The sequence below is a fragment of the Lissotriton vulgaris genome, chromosome 6, assembly GCF_964263255.1.
Source record: "Lissotriton vulgaris chromosome 6, aLisVul1.2, whole genome shotgun sequence".
NCBI classification, from domain to species: domain Eukaryota; kingdom Metazoa; phylum Chordata; class Amphibia; order Caudata; family Salamandridae; genus Lissotriton; species Lissotriton vulgaris.
Window position 1 is genome coordinate 29,695,591 of NC_141694.1, and position 19,171 is coordinate 29,714,761.

Sequence of the window (19,171 nt, forward strand, 5' to 3'; positions counted from 1 at the left end):
AAAAATAGTCAGTACTATTGGCTTTGTCAATGGCTGTTAGCTGTATACCTCCTTCACACATTGGCACAAAATAGATTAATGTTTTTGCCAGTTCAGTTAAAGACACACGACCCGTTTCTAATTACTGCTCCACAAGCAGCAACCATGCAGCTCAGTCATCATCTGCGCATGCACACACACCTATTCCCGCAGGTGGCAGCCCTAACTCCGCCCACCCGGACGTCAGGGCAGGTGCATTCAGCGTTCCTCTCGCGCAGAGCATCCCTTGGCATTCGTGCCTTCACACAAAATACGTCATGACGTTAAGGTCGCTCACAAGTCCCACCTCCTTCCCCTGACAGACTCGCCTGTTAGCCAGTCAGGTGCGCGCTGCCGGTGTCATGACCCCAGTCCTAGCAACAGTTGCCAGGGGCGCCGTGCGGAAGCCTGGCACTGCCCATTGGCTGGAAGTTCCTGGCGTGCGCCTTGCTGCGGTGGGTCGAGGCGCTGGGGGCATCATGGTGAAGCAGACCATCAAGATCTTCGCGCGGGTCAAGCCCACCAAGAAGCAGAGCGGGGTAGGTGCGCGCCGTAGTGCCACCGTGCCGGCTTCAAGGCGCTGTGTGCCGAGACTCACCTGCACAGGCTTCCCATAAATGCATATTAACATCTGCACCACCGCTGCTGGGCTCTCGGGTTTCCATGTCCACGGGTAGCCCATTCACCCCTCGAATCCGCTCTGCATTCTGGGGTTTGTAGTCCATATTTTGAAACAGGATAAACAGGATTTCAAATGCTAGAAAGCAAAGCCTAACTGAAATGTTTTGCGGGTCCATGCGTGATGCAATACTCCAGTTCAGGTTTTTAATACTCCAGTTCAGGTTTTTAAAACTCCAGTTCAGGTTTTTACTACTCCAGTCCAGGTTTTACTACTCCAGTCCCGGGTTTTCTTTGAATTCGGGGATGCGTAGTACAGTTTTATAATGGAATAAACAAATCCCAGAATTCAAAGAAACAAACTGGAATGGAACAGCACATTATGCATAGACCTGGGAAACTTTGCAGGTATGGCAAAGCCAGAGGTGGAATTGGCCGGGATTGGAGGGGCATGACATGCCCTTACCTTTTTAATTTATGAAAAACCACTCCCATACTTTTTGGAGAGAAAAAACGTCCAGGACGGTTTATTCTGATAGTTTATATGCTTCAGCTGAAGCGTTATTCTGTGAGTCTCCTGACAGGGAGACAGTTAAGCAAGAAACACGTCTTCTTGCCATGGGTCCACTTGCCTGAAAGAAATGTAAATGTGCGCAACAAGTACATTTTGCAGATGTTATGTTATGTTAAAAGGGGTGCTTCTATAGCGCACGGCTACTCCAAGGAGTGTCCCGGCACTGTCGGAGCCTCACATGTCGAGGAGAGGAGCAGAAAAAAAACAGGCGGTAAAGGTCCTATGAAAAAGGACAGAGATGGAAGAACTTATTGCTGAAACAACCAGGTTTTCAAGTCCTTCCTGAATGTCAAGAGATTGGAACAGGATCTGAGCGCGAGAGGAAGGTGTTGGATTGATGTAAGGAATGCTTGTGAGCCGGTACTGGTTTGATTGGATCACTCAAAGCGTTGTGGTGACAAACATGTATTCTTTTTGAGTGGTAGTGCAAAGAGTTAACTTCTGAGCAATGAAGTGCCTGCTTTTAATCATAATTGTATTTATCTAGCGTTTACTACCCCTGACAAGGTATTGAAGGAACAAATATGTAAAACAAATGTGCTTTACGTACAGCCTGGGTATTACTAAAATGTTTATTTTGGAAACTCCTTTTTGTTTTAAAAGCTTTTTACGCAATTTTTAGCAGTCTATCTTTTAATGTGTGCAATGCAGGTTAAAAATAATGACTCGCATATCTACAGTGCTTTCTATCACCGGCTGTGAATTTTTAGCACCAAGATTTAGGTCTATAGCTCTCTATTTACAGACACAGACCTCTGCAGTGCATTAACTAACAGAGGTTTCATAATGTATTGTAGTGCATTTTCCACCGCATAACATCTTTAAAAAATTTTTTTTCATTTAAGTTGTATTTTATTTTATATGTAGCTACCTAACAGTGAAAGATCAAAAAAACTTACAGAATATTTGTTATGTATTTTAGCCACACCTTTGACCCTGCCCCCATTGCATGTAGTATCACAGTTCCCATGCATTTTTTTTTTTTTTTTTGCACTTTGATCACTGGGCAAAGCAAACTCTTGGGACAGTTCTGCATGGACCTCAAAAACCCGAGAGCGTTGTCGTTGCTGAATGGACTCATGACATGGGTGACACAATCAACCAGTCCTGGTTTAGCACACCTGAAGCATGATGCATTCCGAGACTTGTAGATTTGCTTCCAACACACTAGGGATTGGTTCAAAACTCCCAGTATTTGAAGTGATGTTTGCTCAAAAGTTGCACTGGCCAAAAGTGTTGGACATGGCAAGGGTCCACTTACCATATGTGGTGCCCTTCACTGCCAACAGTCCCGCTAGCTCTAGTTATGCGGTTTCTTTCAAATGATTTTCAAAAACGCCCTTGATTCCTGCCCCTTAACGAAGAAATGAAACCTGCACCTTGGTATGTGCTGTGTAAAACATGCACCAATCTGCCTCTGTAATATGGTTTGTCAAAGGCTGTGCTCCGGTTATCCAACCTGTGTATTATTTCCTATTATTATATTAAACCACCAGAGTCTAAAACCTGTTCTCGTGGACCCATTTGTTATTGCCTACAGGACGTCATAAGGCTCCATAATCTAATCTCCGCTCAAGGCTATCTCTCCAAACTAATCACTCCTTAGTGCCTGACCGGATGACAACGTTTGGCCTCCTGCAGCCCTCTGTCACTATTCCTACAAACACATTAACACTGACCTTCTCCAACAAGCATTTGAGCTTTATTAGTCATTACTGGCCTGCAACTCCTACCCCCCATTTCTATCCTCATTTCCATCCCCTGAATGCACTGAAGCTTGTTTTGGTGACATGAGTGCTTTACAAAATAAATTCAAACTCATTTACTATGGTTTGTGCCAAAGAAAAATATATAGGAAAACAACAGTGTGATGTGTGGAATTACCCGTAGGCACTGGTAATTATGCAGACCCACACACGTCCATTGGATTATTTAAGCTGCGCCATACACAAACATGTTTTTGTCCTGCTTCAGAGGGGACGGTCAGTCTGATGTGCCAGACAGGGACACGAGTCCCCCAGACTAGATTCAGCCTTTTGGGGCTCGTCAGTGAGGTTCAGCTTGGGTCTAATGGCACAGTGAGCATGGCACCTACATCTGGGCATACCTGTCACATTTAGGATGCCTCTCTTAGAATAACAAAAAAGTGATGAGTATATGCCTGAATAATTATCAACTACTGAGGACACATTCCGGTCCATCGTAATTTGCGTTCCCTCGGCCACTCGCACATTGTCCGACCATAAAAAAATCAGACTTGGACCTGCTCCAGTCTGAGCAGTCCTGCTCAGATTGGTAAGCCAGGCCCCCTCTAGGTTTAGCTTGTACTTGCGACTGGTGGGCTGTCAAGGCATGTCGGCCCTGATTCTATTGTACTGGCGGGCGGCCTTTGACTATAGCAACACAAAAAGATGATAGGCGGAATTGTGAATATTGGTAATCATTCACCGCCTGCCACAGATCTGGTTAAATTCATAATTTTTTTTGCTAACCATGCCATTCTAGTTTGGACCCAGCCATATGCAAACCAGTCTTAACCCTGCTCCCCAGGAAAAGAGTCCAGCCCGAACTGCCAGGTCAGTTCCTCCCTGAACCAGGAAACAAGCATCCTTGTAAACTTGCCGATTTGTAGAGCGCGAATTGTTGCCCGGAGGCGTCCAAGCACTAGGGACGGGGGCCGGTTTCGGCATATTACCCCTCATGAGCCAGACTAGTTTGAATCCAGTGGCATGGAGAGCACGGGACACACGTCTGGGCATACCCTTCTCACTTAGGGTGACTATAGCAACACAAAAAGAGGCTGAACATTGTTAATCATTCACCCCGAGTCACAGATCTGGTTTTATTCTATCGTTCTGATGCTCAGTGTGCCACCCCAGTTTGGACCCAGCCATATGCAAATCAGTTTTGGCCCTTTGATGGTATTAACCGTGAAAAACATCTGCACCAGTTGACAGATATAGCCCTAGATAGCACTGCCCTGTAATGGATTGAGTCCTTTTGTCGGAGAGATTGGAGGCAAACACAGTTACTTGGAATATGTGTGAGGCTTCATGACTTTCCCCACACCTCTTCAATCCTTACATTACATCTCTGGCCCCTCTGTTGCAAGGAGCCAGGTTCTCCCTCTTTACGTTTACGGGTTGTACCCAGGCTCTGTTGTCCATCAGGGGGAGGCAGACTTTTTGTGTTAATGCTTCCCACATGCTCAGCACCACGTGTGCTGAAGGGTGAACCCCAACTGCCTTAAATGGAACTCCTTATTTCTTTTTTTCTTTCTTTATAAAGTTTTATGTAGCGCGAACAAGATCCCGAGGGATATAAAAACGCTTTATAATAGGATCCTTGAGGTTGAAGATCTTGTTTTCCCAGAATCCCCATAATATCTGGGATGGAGATTTGTGGACATACTAGGCAACCTGTCGCAATCCTCGCAGAGAGGGAGGTCTTTACAAGTTTGGTTGACTCCCGACCTATCTCTAGTAAATCAAACTGTAGTAGTGTCCAGGAGCTGCTTTTTTCATTTGCATTACTTAACTGGATTTTATCCTTCCATGATTTTCACATAAAATCTTGGTTTTAAATGCATTTGTTTCACGGTTACCTTGATTAACGTAAGCCTCCCTAATAAATTCGTTTGTATGACGTTACATCGCATGTTTTTACCCCGAATGCCATTACAGCGCCATTCTTTACAATGACTTGCAGTTGCGGGTTGCTGGAGTATGGAAAAGTCTAATTTACTATTCCAACTCCAGTCTGTGCAACAGTAGGAACGCTGTTCCAACACCTTCTACCCCCTTCATTTTTGTTCATAGTACTGATGGGTTCTCCTTTTCACTGTCCATAACCCACCTTGGGGCCAAGAGACTCTCTGTGGATGGTGCACTGTTGAAATGCTCTTTAGGGCTCAGTAGATCGATAGTACATCATTGTTCTGTTGTGTTCTTGCTGTCAACTAGAAATGTACTTATCTACACAGCCATCCAAAAGACATGTCAGATCTTGCCATTTCGTTGCCTGTTTTATGTACCACTGATAACTTTCTTATGTTATCTGACATTCCTCCTGGGTCCTAATTGTATCAATTTATAGGGATGGTCTTCTTTGTTGGGAGCGGTGAGAGAATACTTCATTGAAAGCTCTTGTTGGTTCATTTTGACCTCTTTTTACTTCTAATGTAAGGCGCCCTGCATGAGCTGTGGAGTAGCAGCATTGCACTAGTAATTAGTAGACTCTGGCCTAGCTATACTCTCCAGAGGTTGGGGCACCTGCTGTACCTGTTAGGTAACCCTGCGATGTCCACAAAGACCCATGCAGTGACCCTGCATACACTGCATTCTGCCCTAACATCTGTTAACGGCCCTCTGAGAAACTCATTAATAAGAACTTAGAATTCGGACCATTGCCTTGGCTTGCTTCGTGTTTCCTAAGCGCCAAGAAGTGTTAGAACAATATCTGGCAAGTGTCCACTCACCCGGATCACACATTCTCTTTTTATTTACTACATTTGTTACTTGGCTACCTTTCAGAACACACGTTAACAATATATAAACTAACAAGTTATGTATCAGGATAAAGCGTAGGATAGGGAATAAGGTAGTAAATATTTGCCAACAAAATGCGCTGCGTTTGTTTTCATGCACTGGATCAGACTTGTGCACTGTTTGTTTTCGTGGACTGGATCAGACTTGTGCACTGTTTGTTTTCGTGCACCGGATCAGACTTGTGCACAGTTTGTTTTCGTGCACCGGATCAGACTTGTGCACTGTTTGTTTTCGTGCACCGGATCAGACTTGTGTACAGTTTGTTTTCATGCACCGGATCAGACTTGTGCACTGTTTGTTTTCGTGCAGCGGATCAGACTTGTGCACAGTTTGTTTTCATGCACCAGATCAGACTTGTGCACTGTTTGTTTTCGTGCACTGGATCAGACTTGTGCACAGTGTGTTTTCATGCACCGGATCAGACTTGTGCACTGTTTGTTTTCCTGCACCGGATCAGACTTGTGCACAGTTTGTTTTCGTGCACCGGATCAGACTTGTGCACAGTTTGTTTTCGTGCACCGGATCAGACGTGTGCACTGTTTGTTTTCGTGCACTGGATCAGACTTGTGTACAGTTTGAATTCATGCACCGGATCAGACTTGTGCACTGTTTGTTTTCGTGCACCGGATCAGACTTGTGCACAGTTTGTTTTCACGCACCAGATCAGACTTGTGCACTGTTTGTTTTCGTGCAGCGGATCAGACTTGTGCACAGTTTGTTTTCATGCACTGGATCAGACTTGTGCACAGTTTGTTTTCACGCACCAGATTAGACGTGTGCACTGTTTGGTTTTCATGCACTGGATCAGACTTGTGCACAGTTTGTTTTCATGCACTGGATCAGACTTGTGCACTGTTTGGTTTTCGTGCACTGGATCAGACTTGTGCACAGTTTGTTTTCATGCACTGGATCAGACTTCTGCACCGGATCAGACTTGTGTACAGTTTGTTTTCACGCACCAGATCAGACTTGTGCACTGTTTGTTTTCGTGCAGCGGATCAGACTTGTGCACTGTTTGTTTTTGTGCAGCGGATCAGACTTGTGCACAGTTTGTTTTCATGCACTGGATCAGACTTGTGTACAGTTTGTTTTCGTGCAGCGGATCGAACTTGTGCACTGTTTGTTTTCATGCACTGGATCAGACTTGTGCACAGTTTGTTTTCGTGCAGATTAGCTCTCTGAGTAACTGTGAGTAGCTCTTCAGGTACCCGTGAGTAGCTCTCCTGGTACCTGCGAGCAGCTCTCTGGGTACCTGTGAGTAGCTCTCCGGGTGCCTGAGAGTAGCTCTCCGGGTACCTGTGAGTAGCTCTCCGGGTACCTGCGAGTAGCTCTCCGGGTGCCTGCGAGTAGCTCTCCAGGTACCTGCGAGTAGCTCTCCTGGTACCTGCGAGTGGCTCTCCTGGTACCTGCGAGTGGCTCTCCTGGTACCTGCGAGTGGCTCTCCTGGTACCTGCGAGTGGCTCTCCGGGTACCTGTGAGTAGCTCTCCTGGTACCTGCGAGTGGCTCTCCTGGTACTCGTGAGTAGCTCTCCGGGTACCCGTGAGTAGCTCTCCGGGTACCTGTGAGTAGCTCTCCTGGTACCTGCGAGTGGCTCTCCGGGTACCTGTGAGTAGCTCTCCTGGTACCTGCGAGTGGCTCCCCGGGTACCTGTGAGTAGCTCTCCTGGTACCTGCGAATGGCTCTCCGGGTACCTGTGAGTAGCTCTCCTGGTACCTGCGAGTGGCTCTCCTGGTACCTGCGAGTGGCTCTCCTGGTACCTGCGAGTAGCTCTCCGGGTACCCGTGAGTAGCTCTCCGGGTACGTGTGAGTAGCTCTCCTGGTACCTGTGAGTAGCTCTCCGGGTACCTGTGAGTAGCTCTCCTGGTACCTGCGAGTGGCTCTCCTGGTACCTGCGAGTGGCTCTCCTGGTACCTGCGAGTGGCTCTCTGGATACCTGTGAGTGGCTCTCCGGATACCTGTGAGTGGCTCTCTGGATACCTGTGAGTAGGTCCCGGGGTACTTGTGGGTAGCTTGGGTACCTGTCAGTACCTCTCCGGGTACCTGTGAGTAGCTCTCCAGGTACCCGTGAGTAGCTCTCCGGGTACCTGTGAGTAGCTCTCCTGGTACCTGTGAGTGGCTCTCCTGGTACCTGCGAGTGGCTCTCTTGGTACCTGCGAGTGGCTCTCCTGGTACCTGCGAGTGGCTCTCCTGGTACCTGCGAGTGGCTCTCCTGGTACCTGCGAGTGGCTCTCCTGGTACCCGTGAGTGGCTCTCCGGGTACCTGTGAGTAGCTCTCCTGGTACCTGCGAGTGGCTCTCCGGGTACCTGTGAGTAGCTCTCCTGGTACCTGCGAATGGCTCTCCTGGTACCTGCGAATGGCTCTCCGGGTACCTGTGAGTGGCTCTCCGGGTACCTGCTAGTAGCTCTCCTGGTACCTTCGAGTGGCTCTCCTGGTACCTGCGAGTGGCTCTCCTGGTACCTGTGAGTAGCTCTCTGGGTACTTGTGAGTAGCTCGGGTACCTGTGAGTAGGTCTCTGGGTACCTGCGAGCGACTGTATTGGTACCTGTGAGTAACTCTATAGGCGCCTGTGAGTAACTATAGGTACCTGTGAGTAACTCTTTAGGCCCCTGCGAGTAACTATAGGTACCTGTGAGTAACTCTATAGGTACCTGTGAGTAGCTATCCGGGTACCCGGGTGCATGCAGTTCATACGATTCCGGACAAAGTATCTCTCCGGGTACCTGCGAGTGGCTCTCCTGGTACCTGTGAGTAGCTCTCCTGGTACCTGTGAGTAGCTCTCCGGGTACCTGTGAGTAGCTCTCCTGGTACCTGTGAGTAGCTCTCCGGGTACCTGTGAGTGGCTCTCCTGGTACGTGTGAGTAGCTCTCCTGGTACCTGTGAGTGGCTCTCCTGGTACGTGTGAGTAGCTCTCCTGGTACCTGTGAGTAGCTCTCCTGGTACCTGTGAGTAGCTCTCCTGGTACCTGTGAGTAGCTCTCCTGGTACGTGTGAGTAGCTCTCCTGGTACCTGTGAGTGGCTCTCCTGGTACGTGTGAGTAGCTCTCCCTGTGAGTAGCTCTCCTGGTACCTGTGAGTGGCTCTCCTGGTACGTGTGAGTAGCTCTCCTGGTACGTGTGAGTAGCTCTCCTGGTACGTGTGAGTAGCTCTCCTGGTACCTGTGAGTAGCTCTCCTGGTACCTGTGAGTGGCTCTCCTGGTACCTGTGAGTAGCTCTCCTGGTACCTGTGAGTGGCTCTCCTGGTACGTGTGAGTAGCTCTCCGGGTACCTGCGAGCAGCTCTCCGGGTACCTGCGAGTAGCTCTCCTGGTACCTGTGAGTGGCTCTCCTGGTACGTGTGAGTAGCTCTCCTGGTACCTGTGAGTAGCTCTCCTGGTACGTGTGAGTAGCTCTCCTGGTACCTGTGAGTGGCTCTCCTGGTACGTGTGAGTAGCTCTCCTGGTACCTGTGAGTAGCTCTCCTGGTACCTGTGAGTGGCTCTCCTGGTACGTGTGAGTAGCTCTCCTGGTACCTGTGAGTGGCTCTCCTGGTACGTGTGAGTAGCTCTCCCTGTGAGTAGCTCTCCTGGTACCTGTGAGTAGCTCTCCTGGTACCTGTGAGTAGCTCTCCTGGTACGTGTGAGTAGCTCTCCTGGTACCTGTGAGTAGCTCTCCTGGTACGTGTGAGTAGCTCTCCTGGTACCTGTGAGTAGCTCTCCTGGTACCTGTGAGTGGCTCTCCTGGTACATGTGAGTAGCTCTCCTGGTACGTGTGAGTAGCTCTCCTGGTACCTGTGAGTGGCTCTCCTGGTACGTGTCGGTAGCTCTCCTGGTACGTGTGAGTAGCTCTCCTGGTACCTGCGAGTGCCTGTGAGTGGCTCTCCTGGTACGTGTGAGTAGCTCTCCTGGTACGTGTGAGTAGCTCTCCTGGTACGTGTGAGTAGCTCTCCTGGTACGTGTGAGTAGCTCTCCTGGTACCTGCGAGTGGCTCTCCTGGTACGTGTGAGTAGCTCTCCTGGTACGTGTGAGTAGCTCTCCTGGTACCTGCGAGTGGCTCTCCTGGTAGGTACCTGCTAGTAGCTCTCTGGGCACGTGACGCACGTCCATTATAGCAAAGAGGCGCACACCTCTGTGGCCGTCCGACCACTCCGAGTGGGTATCTCCCTACTGGACTCTCCCGCCTTGTAGTAGGTAATGCTTTAGTTTGGGGTTGTATTCTTCGTATTCCATGTTATCCTTCATGTATTCCTTTGAATGACTTCCTGTGTTCTGGGTTCGAGGTTCGTTGTGTAACTGCAGTTTCTGACGGACTCCGGGTCGATAGGATGCTACTGATTGTGGGTGCACACTTCGATGGAAATAAACTCTACTTCCTTCACTTAAAGAACCTATCGTATTTACAACACACCTTGGTGCCGAGGGGTAGGTGGGAGGATGATGAGGCCAGGATCACAATGGCCACTCTGCAGCTGGGATTGGCGCGGCCATCTAAACCGGCACACGAGGGTTCCTAATTAATAATTGGGCGCAGCCCTACCCGTCTGCAATGAAGGCGAGCCCTCCTCCCCACCCCCCTCCAACGGTGCTACGCGAATTCAGCCAGAGGGCCCTTCCTTCTCTGGTTGTCGTCCAAGTGACCGCGCACCAGCCGCCTACGGGTCCTCTCCTGGTGATACACAAACAAGGGTGGCGCCTTCTATTTATAGCACCATTTTAACTCACGGCTGGCACCATGCCAGGCAACCTGCTGCTCTTTCATCGTGTAACTGGCACGATGCCAGGTGCTCTGCTGCTGTTACACCGTATGGGGACCGTGTGACTGGCACTGATGGCAGAAGCTGGTGTTTCACAGGATGGGGACTGTGTGACTGGCACTGATGGCAGATGCAGGTGTTTCACCGGATTGATGCCGTGTGTCTGGCACTGATGGCAGACGCTGTTGTTTCACTGTGGGAGGATGGTGTGACTGGCACTGATGGCAGACACAGGTGTTTCACCGTGTGAGGACTGTGTGAATGGCACTGATGGCAGACACTGGTGTTTCCCCGTGTGACTGGCACTGATGGCAGTCACTGGTGTTTTACCGTGTGAGGACTGTGTGACTGGCACTGATGGCAGACGCAGGTGTTTCACCGTGTGGGGACCGCATGACTGGCACTGAAGGCAGATACAGGTGTTTCACTGTCTGAGGACCATGTGACTGGCACTGATGGCAGACACTAGTGTTTCACCGGATGGGGGGCCGTGATTTGATTTGATTTGATTTTATGTTTTCTTAAGCGCGCAGCTACCCTGGGGCATCCCGGCGCTGGAAGAGACTACGGAGCTGAGGGAAGGAAGGGTCAGGAGGTGAACTCAAGGGAACAGTAGAGTTTTAAGGCGTTTCCTAAACCTGAGGTAGTTGTGTTCTTGCCTCAGGGAAAGGGGGAGGGCGTTCCACAATCTAGGAGCATTATAGGAGAACAGGCGACCGCCTGATCTGGCCTTCCTGATTCTGGGGACATTGGCGAGGGAGAGGGAGTTGGACCTAAGATGGCGACTCGACTGTTGTTGAGTCACCAATGTCCTGAGTATGGGAGGGCCCTCATTGTGCAGAATTCTGTGGGTGATGCACAGGGTCTTAAAATTGACCCTCTCCTTCACTGGCAGCCAGTGCAGACTTCTGAGAGCTGGTTTAGCTGAGTTCCTCGTTGAAGTACCTGTGAGGATTCTCGCCGCTGCGTTCTGAGCGCATTGAAGTCTGTGGGTCACCGAAGCTGGGGCTCCCAGATACAGGACGTTTCCGTAGTCCAGTCTGGAGTTCACGAGCCCTTGCAGCAAGAGTTTCCTGGACTGGAATGGCAACAAATGTAAGATCTTCCGAGCCATCTTTATCAGGCCGAAGCAAGTTCCCGCCGTTTTTCTCGCCTGAGTTTTGAAGCTTAGATCCTGATCAAGCCAGATCCCTAAGCTCTTGACTTCGAATTTGGGGATGGGAGGTATTCCCATGCACGGAGGCCAAGGAAGGGAAGTGGGGATTTTGTTGGAGGTCCCTAAAAGGAGAATTTCTGATTTTTCCCCATTTAATTTTAGCCTTGATTCGCACATCCATTGATGCACCGCCTCTAGACAGTTGCTCAGGTTGGACAGGGCATTGTCCTCCTGATTAAGGGAGACGATCAGCTGGGTGTCATCAGCATACATTATTGATTTAATGCCATACGGCTTTACAACATCCTCGAGGGGAGCCATGTAAGCGTTGAAGAGTGTGGGGCTCAGGGAAGATCCCTGCGGCACACCACACCCGAGAGGCTGAGCAGAGGAGATGGAGTACCCGTCCGCTACTTGGAAGGACCTGTTTTTGAGGAAGGATGATAACCAGGCCAGGGCGGAGTCGGCCACTCCCATTAGACCAAGGCGATGGACAAGGGTTGCATGGTCCACCGTGTCGAAGGCGGCACTCAGGTCGAGGAGGATCACTGCCACTGATCCTCCTGCGTCCAGTATGCCTCTGGCTTCCTCGACAACGGCTAACAAAGCGGTGTCAGTCCCCTGTCCTGGTCTAAAGCCTGTCTGGGACATGCGAAGAAGATTGTTGGACTCTAAAAAATCCGAGAGTTGCCGATTTGCTACTCGTTCGGCTATTTTACTCATAGCTGGAAGCAACGAGATTGGTCTAAAATTGGAGGGGTCTGAGGGATCCAAGTGTGGTTTCTTTATGAGGGCCTTGACCGTGGCTTTTTTCCAGTTCTCCGGAACTATACCATTTTCAAAGGAAACATTGATCAATTTGGTAAATAGGGGAGCAATAGTGGAGGCAACTAGCTTCAATTTACTAATTGGGGCTGGGTCTGATGGGGAGCCACTTTTGACTTTCTGTAAGACGTTGAGGAACGTTTCGATGGAGATTTGAGAGAAAGAGGTTAGTCTCGGGGTGTCTTGGAGAGGGGAGGGGCCTGGAAGTGCTTGAATTGTCACTGGGGTTGGAAGGGAAGTTAGGATTTTGGTAATTTTTGCCGAGAAGAACTCTGCCATTTTGTTGCAATTTGCACCGTCCACGTCAGGGGGGGATGGAGGGTCTTGTATTTTGGTGAGGAGTTTCACAATTCTGTAGGTCTCTCTCGCGGAGTTAGCGGCTGAAGCTATTTTCTCCTCAAAGAAGTTCGCCTGTGCAGTTTTTAATGCGTTTTTGTATAGTCTAATATGGGTTCTATAGTCACTTTTATCGTTTGTATTCCAGTTCTTTCTCCAGCGGCGTTCGAGCTTTTTTCCCTTTCTTCTTAATTCACGAAGTTCCTCTGTGAACCAAGGCAGTTTGGACGATTTCCTACTGGATGGGAGAGTTTTAAAAGGTAAGACTGAGTCGAGGGAGTCTTTTATCCAGTTATGAAGTTGGATTTCAGCTGACGAGGGGTTAGGGTCTACTAAGGGGGTCGTAGCCGTCAGTGCTTGATCCCACAAGGTTGTGTCCAGTTTTTTCCAGGGCCGAGAGGGGACTCGGGGAAGGGGGATGTCAGGCAATTTGCCTGTAAGTTGTAATTTAAAAGGGACCAAGAAGTGGTCTGACCAGGGGAGGGGAAGAGGAGTTTGTACCGTGAGGGTGGAGAGGTTGGAAAAGATTGGGTCAAGTAGTCTACCTTTCGTATGGGTAGGTTCTTTGTTAAGGAGGTGAAGATTGAGGGAAGCCAGATCGGCTTTTAGGTCAGTTGCAAGTTTATTGCTATGATCGTTGAAGTGGAGATTTAAGTCTCCAAGAATTGTAAAATTAGGGGTAACACAAGCCCGAGAGGAGATGGCGTCCGTGAGTGAGTCTATGAAACCCCCTACCTGTCCCGGAGGGCGGTAGATTAGGGCACCAGAGAGTGTCGTAGATGGTGGCAGGTGAAGGGAGAACAGAATGTTTTCACTATCCAGAATGGGGCTATCTTTCAGTTGGCATAAAAGATTATCCCGGTAGATGATCGCAATCCCTCCACCAATACCCTTCGGTCTATTGAGTGTTTTGATAAGGTATCCGGGGGGGAGTGCTTGAGTGATGTCTGGATCTGTGCTAGGGGAAAGCCACGTTTCTGTTAGAAACAGGGCGTCTAAGCCAAGCTCTGCTAGTAATAAGTGAATTTCTGTCTGGTGCTTTGGGAGTGACCTACAATTCAACAGGGCCATTTCGAGATATGCCGGTTCAGGTTGGGGGGACGGGGCTAACCTGTATTCGCAGTTTGGGCAGCCCAACGAGTCGGTTTCTGGTATGATAGTTTCCTTACATCCAGTGGTGACTGATTCCCTGAGCTGGTACAGGGTGTTGAGTGAATATGTTAACCTAGGGCCGTTGTTACTAGCCTGGGGTCTAGGCTCTGGGCTCGGTCTGGCGCGGACGGGCGCAGACGGGCTTACCTTAGGCGCGCCTTCGGCGCGCAAACGGCGCTCCCGCTGCGCTCGTCCGCTGCGCTTCCTGCCCAGGCACATGCTTTATACGAGGGAGTCAGAGCGTTTGAGGGGGCGTGGCCAGTAGAGGGGGCGTGTCTTCGGACGCGCCTCGCCCTCGAAATTGGCGAAGAAGCTGTGGGTGTCGTTGCAGCGCTACCGCTGTTTAGGGTGCCAAGGGTGGTGAGATAAGTGAAGGTAAGAGTTAAAAGTACACAAATATCACAGGTAAACAATTTTTTAAAAGAGTCTTGGCGCTCCCGGCTTTCCGCCTCAGGAGACCGATGTCCTCAAGAAGTAAAGCGACGGCGCTTTATTTATATGCCTCGTGGGGGGCGTGGCCAGTAGAGGGGGCGTGTCTTCGGACGCGCCTCGCCCTCGAAATTGGCGAAGAAGCTGTGGGTGTCGTTGCAGCGCTACCGCTGTTTAGGGTGCCAAGGGTGGTGAGATAAGTGAAGGTAAGAGTTAAAAGTACACAAATATCACAGGTAAACAATTTTTTAAAAGAGTCTTGGCGCTCCCGGCTTTCCGCCTCAGGAGACCGATGTCCTCAAGAAGTAAAGCGACGGCGCTTTATTTATATGCCTCGTGGGGGGCGTGGCCAGTAGAGGGGGCGTGTCTTCGGACGCGCCTCGCCCTCGAAATTGGCGAAGAAGCTGTGGGTGTCGTTGCAGCGCTACCGCTGTTTAGGGTGCCAAGGGTGGTGAGATAAGTGAAGGTAAGAGTTAAAAGTACACAAATATCACAGGTAAACAATTTTTTAAAAGAGTCTTGGCGCTCCCGGCTTTCCGCCTCAGGAGACCGATGTCCTCAAGAAGTAAAGCGACGGCGCTTTATTTATATGCCTCGTGGGGGGCGTGGCCAGTAGAGGGGGCGTGTCTTCGGACGCGCCTCGCCCTCGAAATTGGCGAAGAAGCTGTGGGTGTCGTTGCAGCGCTACCGCTGTTTAGGGTGCCAAGGGTGGTGAGATAAGTGAAGGTAAGAGTTAAAAGTACACAAATATCACAGGTAAACAATTTTTTAAAAGAGTCTTGGCGCTCCCGGCTTTCCGCCTCAGGTGACCGATGTCTCTTAATGTCCCTTAAATGTGATTATTTATGTGATATTGGCAGTTTTGCTGATGCAGCCTTCAGCAGGTGAGCTGGAAATCAAGCAGGCAGGAATGCATTTCGGACAATTGTCTAACATCCAAAGTTAAGGCAGAGCCGTGTGACTGGCTCTGATGGCAGTCACTGGTGTTTTACCGTGTGAGGACCGTGTGACTGGCACTGATGGCAGAAGCTGGTGTTTCACAGGATGGGCACCGTGTGAGTGGCACTGATGGCAGTCACTGGTGTTTTACCGTGTGAGGACCGTGTGACTGGCACTGATGGCAGAAGCTGGTGTTTCACTGGATTGATGCCGTGTGTCTGGCACTGATGGCAGACGCGGTTGTTTCACTGTGGGAGGATCGTGTGACTGGCACTGATGGCAGACACAGGTGTTTCACAGTGTGAGTGCCGTGTGTCTGTCACTGATAGCAGATGCGGGTGTTTCACCGAAAGGGGACGGTGTGACTGGTACTGATGGCAGGCGCAGGTGTTTCACTGTATGGGGGCCGTGTGACTGGCACTGATGGCAGATGCCCGTCTTTCAACGTGTGGGGACCGTGTGAATGGCACTGATGGCAGACACGGGTGTTTCACCGTGTGGGGACCGCGTGACTGGCACTGATGGCAGACGCAGGTGTTTCACTAGATGGGGTCCGTGTGACTGGCACTGATGGCAGACGCGGATGTTACACCGTGTGGGGACTGTGTGACTGGTTTTGATGGCAGGTGCAGGTGTTTCACAGTGTGGGGACCGTCTGACTGGCAGAGATGGCGGACGCCGGACCTTTTTGTACGCGCTCCTCCAGGACAGTGCGTTCTGCTCTGTCGCGACCTAGCTAGCGCTTGGTCTCTGTGTGCAGCACACACTCCTCTAGGTGCCCTCACTGTAAATATTGCAGCATTTGTTGTGGAGAGTAGGATCTGCTTCTTATAGTTACCCCCACTTTTTTGCTGACGTTTCACTGTTTTTCAACTTTAGTCTGGCAGGGGCCCTGCTATCTAGGACCCCAGCTTAGCTGCTTCCTCTCTAAAATGATTCTATGTACTATAGTTACACCCCAGATAGGATACTAGGGTACCCTTATGAGTCCCTTGTATATGGTACACTATGTACCCAGGGCATAGGTACCCCAGAGGCCTACTAGGGGCTGCAGCATGTATTATGCCACCCCTGGGCAACCTTCCAAAATGACACAACAGGTCTGCTACAGCAGCCTGTGGAAGGTGGTGCATGCACCCCTTACTTAGATATAGGTTCCCTGTATCTACCTTATATCACTACACATATAAACCTATCAATCACCCCTATGGCAGGCCTTATCAATCCTGATGATAGGGTGCTGGGTTTTGTGTGAGAGGGTGCCCATTAATGAGCAAGGCCCCTCTGCAGCCTTTGAAATATATTATCCGTGGTTGTTCTGTGCTGCAGCAATACCATATCCTCTGAAAAGTTTATAACCTCGCACTAAAAGTTAACTTTGGAATGGCTGCAAGGAAACCTGTTGTGATTGGTGTCAAACACCTTGAAATCATACCACCCCGCCAGTCCTGGCGGCGGAGGTATGATTCCACCCTCCTAGAGGGGGAAACTTGGCACCTCCTGTTTTCCCGGTACCCGCTTAACAGAACCCTGCGATCACAAAATGGATGCTGCAGCCACAGACACGCGTCTGCCCTCCTGCTGCTGGACGAAACTCCGACAGGGAGGCCTTGACAATAGGTTTCCTGTCACACGGAGGTTTAACCACCTCCCGACAGGCTTTAGTGAATTGGGGCTGGGTGGGTGCACTCCAGGAGTGCTTTGAAGTCTGCACTGGGGGCACATTTGGTGTCCCTGTGCATAGTCCAGCTCAAACCGGTTGCAGGGTCTACCAGCCCCTGCTCTGGTGCGAAGCTGGACAAAGGATATGGGTGTAACCACCCCTCTATCCTGACCCTCCCATAGGTGGGTCCCCAGAGTTTGTCCCACCCCTTCCTTGGGTATGAAGTAGGAACCCCTGATTACAGGACTTTAGATTTACCTGGATGAAACTCTGATACATAATTCTGGAACTTCGATGATCTACAAGGCCCTAGATGACTGAAGAATCTCCCTTGGAGTAAAGGAGTTACTCCCCTGCTTGGCAGGCACCAAAGACTCATCTGACCGGTTTGTATCTCTGATGCTCTTGCCGGACTCCGAAGAATTTGCAACACAGGAGGTGGGTTCCCAGACTTTCCAGAGGCCGAACCGAGCTCCCAGCAAAGCTGAGACCCGTAGCCCTCGTGGGGGCAGTGGAACCCCTGGACACCGTGCACATTTGCAAGTGCATATGCTTCTTGGTGATCCTGGAGGCTGTGCTTTGGGCTGCTTGTAGTCCAAGCCCCGAGCAGCGTTTCCACCAAAGATTACTGGCCTACACTCACCAAGTGTCCCGTGGGCTGGTATTGTGTGATTTCTCTCGAGGTCCATTCGCGATCCTTGGTCCATTGACTGGTGGGTTCCTGTGAAGGCAACTTTAACTTTCAATGGGCTTACCTGGTTCTCCAGAGGTGCCCTGACTCTCCACCACTTGAGGAGTCCCCCGGACCTTGCTGGTCCGCACAAAGCATCTTTTCTCTTCCTGCGTGGGTTGCTGTTGCCAAGGCTTGTTGTGTTCAATTAGAGCATCGACACCGTAGCACTTGACATCCTTCGTGGGACAGCTCGAATTCAGCTCCTGGTTGGCGTCGACGCCTCCTGGTCTTCGTGGCTGCAGAGGCAAGCTTCACCTCTTTACACCTGAAGCACTCCACATCGGTGGGCATTCGTCCATCGTGCCCCTGGTCACTGGCAAGTGACCCCGACTCTGTCGCCTCTGCTTTCAGGTTCTTCACATCTTCGATCCAGGCCTGGATCATTCTGGACACTTTTCTTCTTCACGGCAGCAGCACTTTGCAGCAGGTCGCCATTGAAAACGATGATGTGACCTGACACCATTTGACTCCCGTGGGTGTTGGCCCTAGAACCCCCTAAGTCTAAAGGGGTTTGCTCAAAGTCCTCTCCTAAGTGTCCTTAAACTTTAAAATTCCAACCGTGACTTTCCCCATTGAAACGAATGGAGCTCGCGGCTGTGTTCTCACACTGCTGGTCCAACAGAATGAAATCCTGGATGCAGTGCGCACTGTACCTATTTTAGAACCAACCTTTCTATGTATTATGCTAAATCAAACACTTTTTGACTAACATGTCCCTCCACAAAAACAAATGACCAAATTTCTACCATTTATAAATTATTATTCATCATTTAATTCATGTGACTCATTGCATGTAAATGTGTGTCTGATACATATTTTCATATGATCAATGCAAATAAAATGAATTTTCCATCTGTTGATATTGTCTTATATCACAAACAATATATATATATATATACAAAGAAGTTTTAAAACCTGGCATTTGACAATTAAACATATTAATGCATTTTGGGACTCTGGGGACCTTTCCTCAGGGGCGAAATCTCAACTCGAAAGAAGAGCATATCTTGTCCTGCTGGGTTGTAGTGCAAACGGCTGTATGCCAAAGGCCATAAATAAAAAAAAAAGAGCGTGTATCCCTAATTCTTGAAATCTCTAGTTTTCTTGCCGGTATGTTGATGCACATCAAACGAAACGATGTGCATGTGTGGAGAAGTGTGGCTCAGGGGTTAGAGGCGGCAGACCCGGAAGCTGAGATCGGCCCTGGACCAGGGTTCAATTCCTTGCCCCGACGGGGGTTGGGCTCAATAATTCCACGGACTCGATAATTCTCGCTCTGGTGCCTACTCGACTCACGGGTTCACACTCTGCGACTCTGGGCAATAGCTTGCTTAATCTCCACAAAGGCCCCTCGCGGCGGGATGCCTGGCTTTCACCTTGTGGATACCCTGCCGGGGTATCTCACAGGGGAATACCAGGACGGGTTCCCTAAGCAAGCGCATAGATGCCTGCG

General features: G+C 49.9%; 1 protein-coding gene across 1 annotated transcript in view; it reads left to right on the top strand.

Annotated features, from left to right (window-relative positions):
• Positions 1-430: 430 nt before the first annotated feature.
• KIF6 (kinesin family member 6) overlaps positions 431-19,171 on the top strand; it is a 1,537,786-nt gene continuing 1,519,045 nt past the window's right edge. The window contains exon 1 of the mRNA XM_086925888.1: positions 431-557. Coding sequence (XP_086782014.1) covers positions 498-557 — 60 coding nt within the window. The 5' untranslated portion in view covers positions 431-497. The remainder of the gene's footprint in view (positions 558-19,171) is intronic.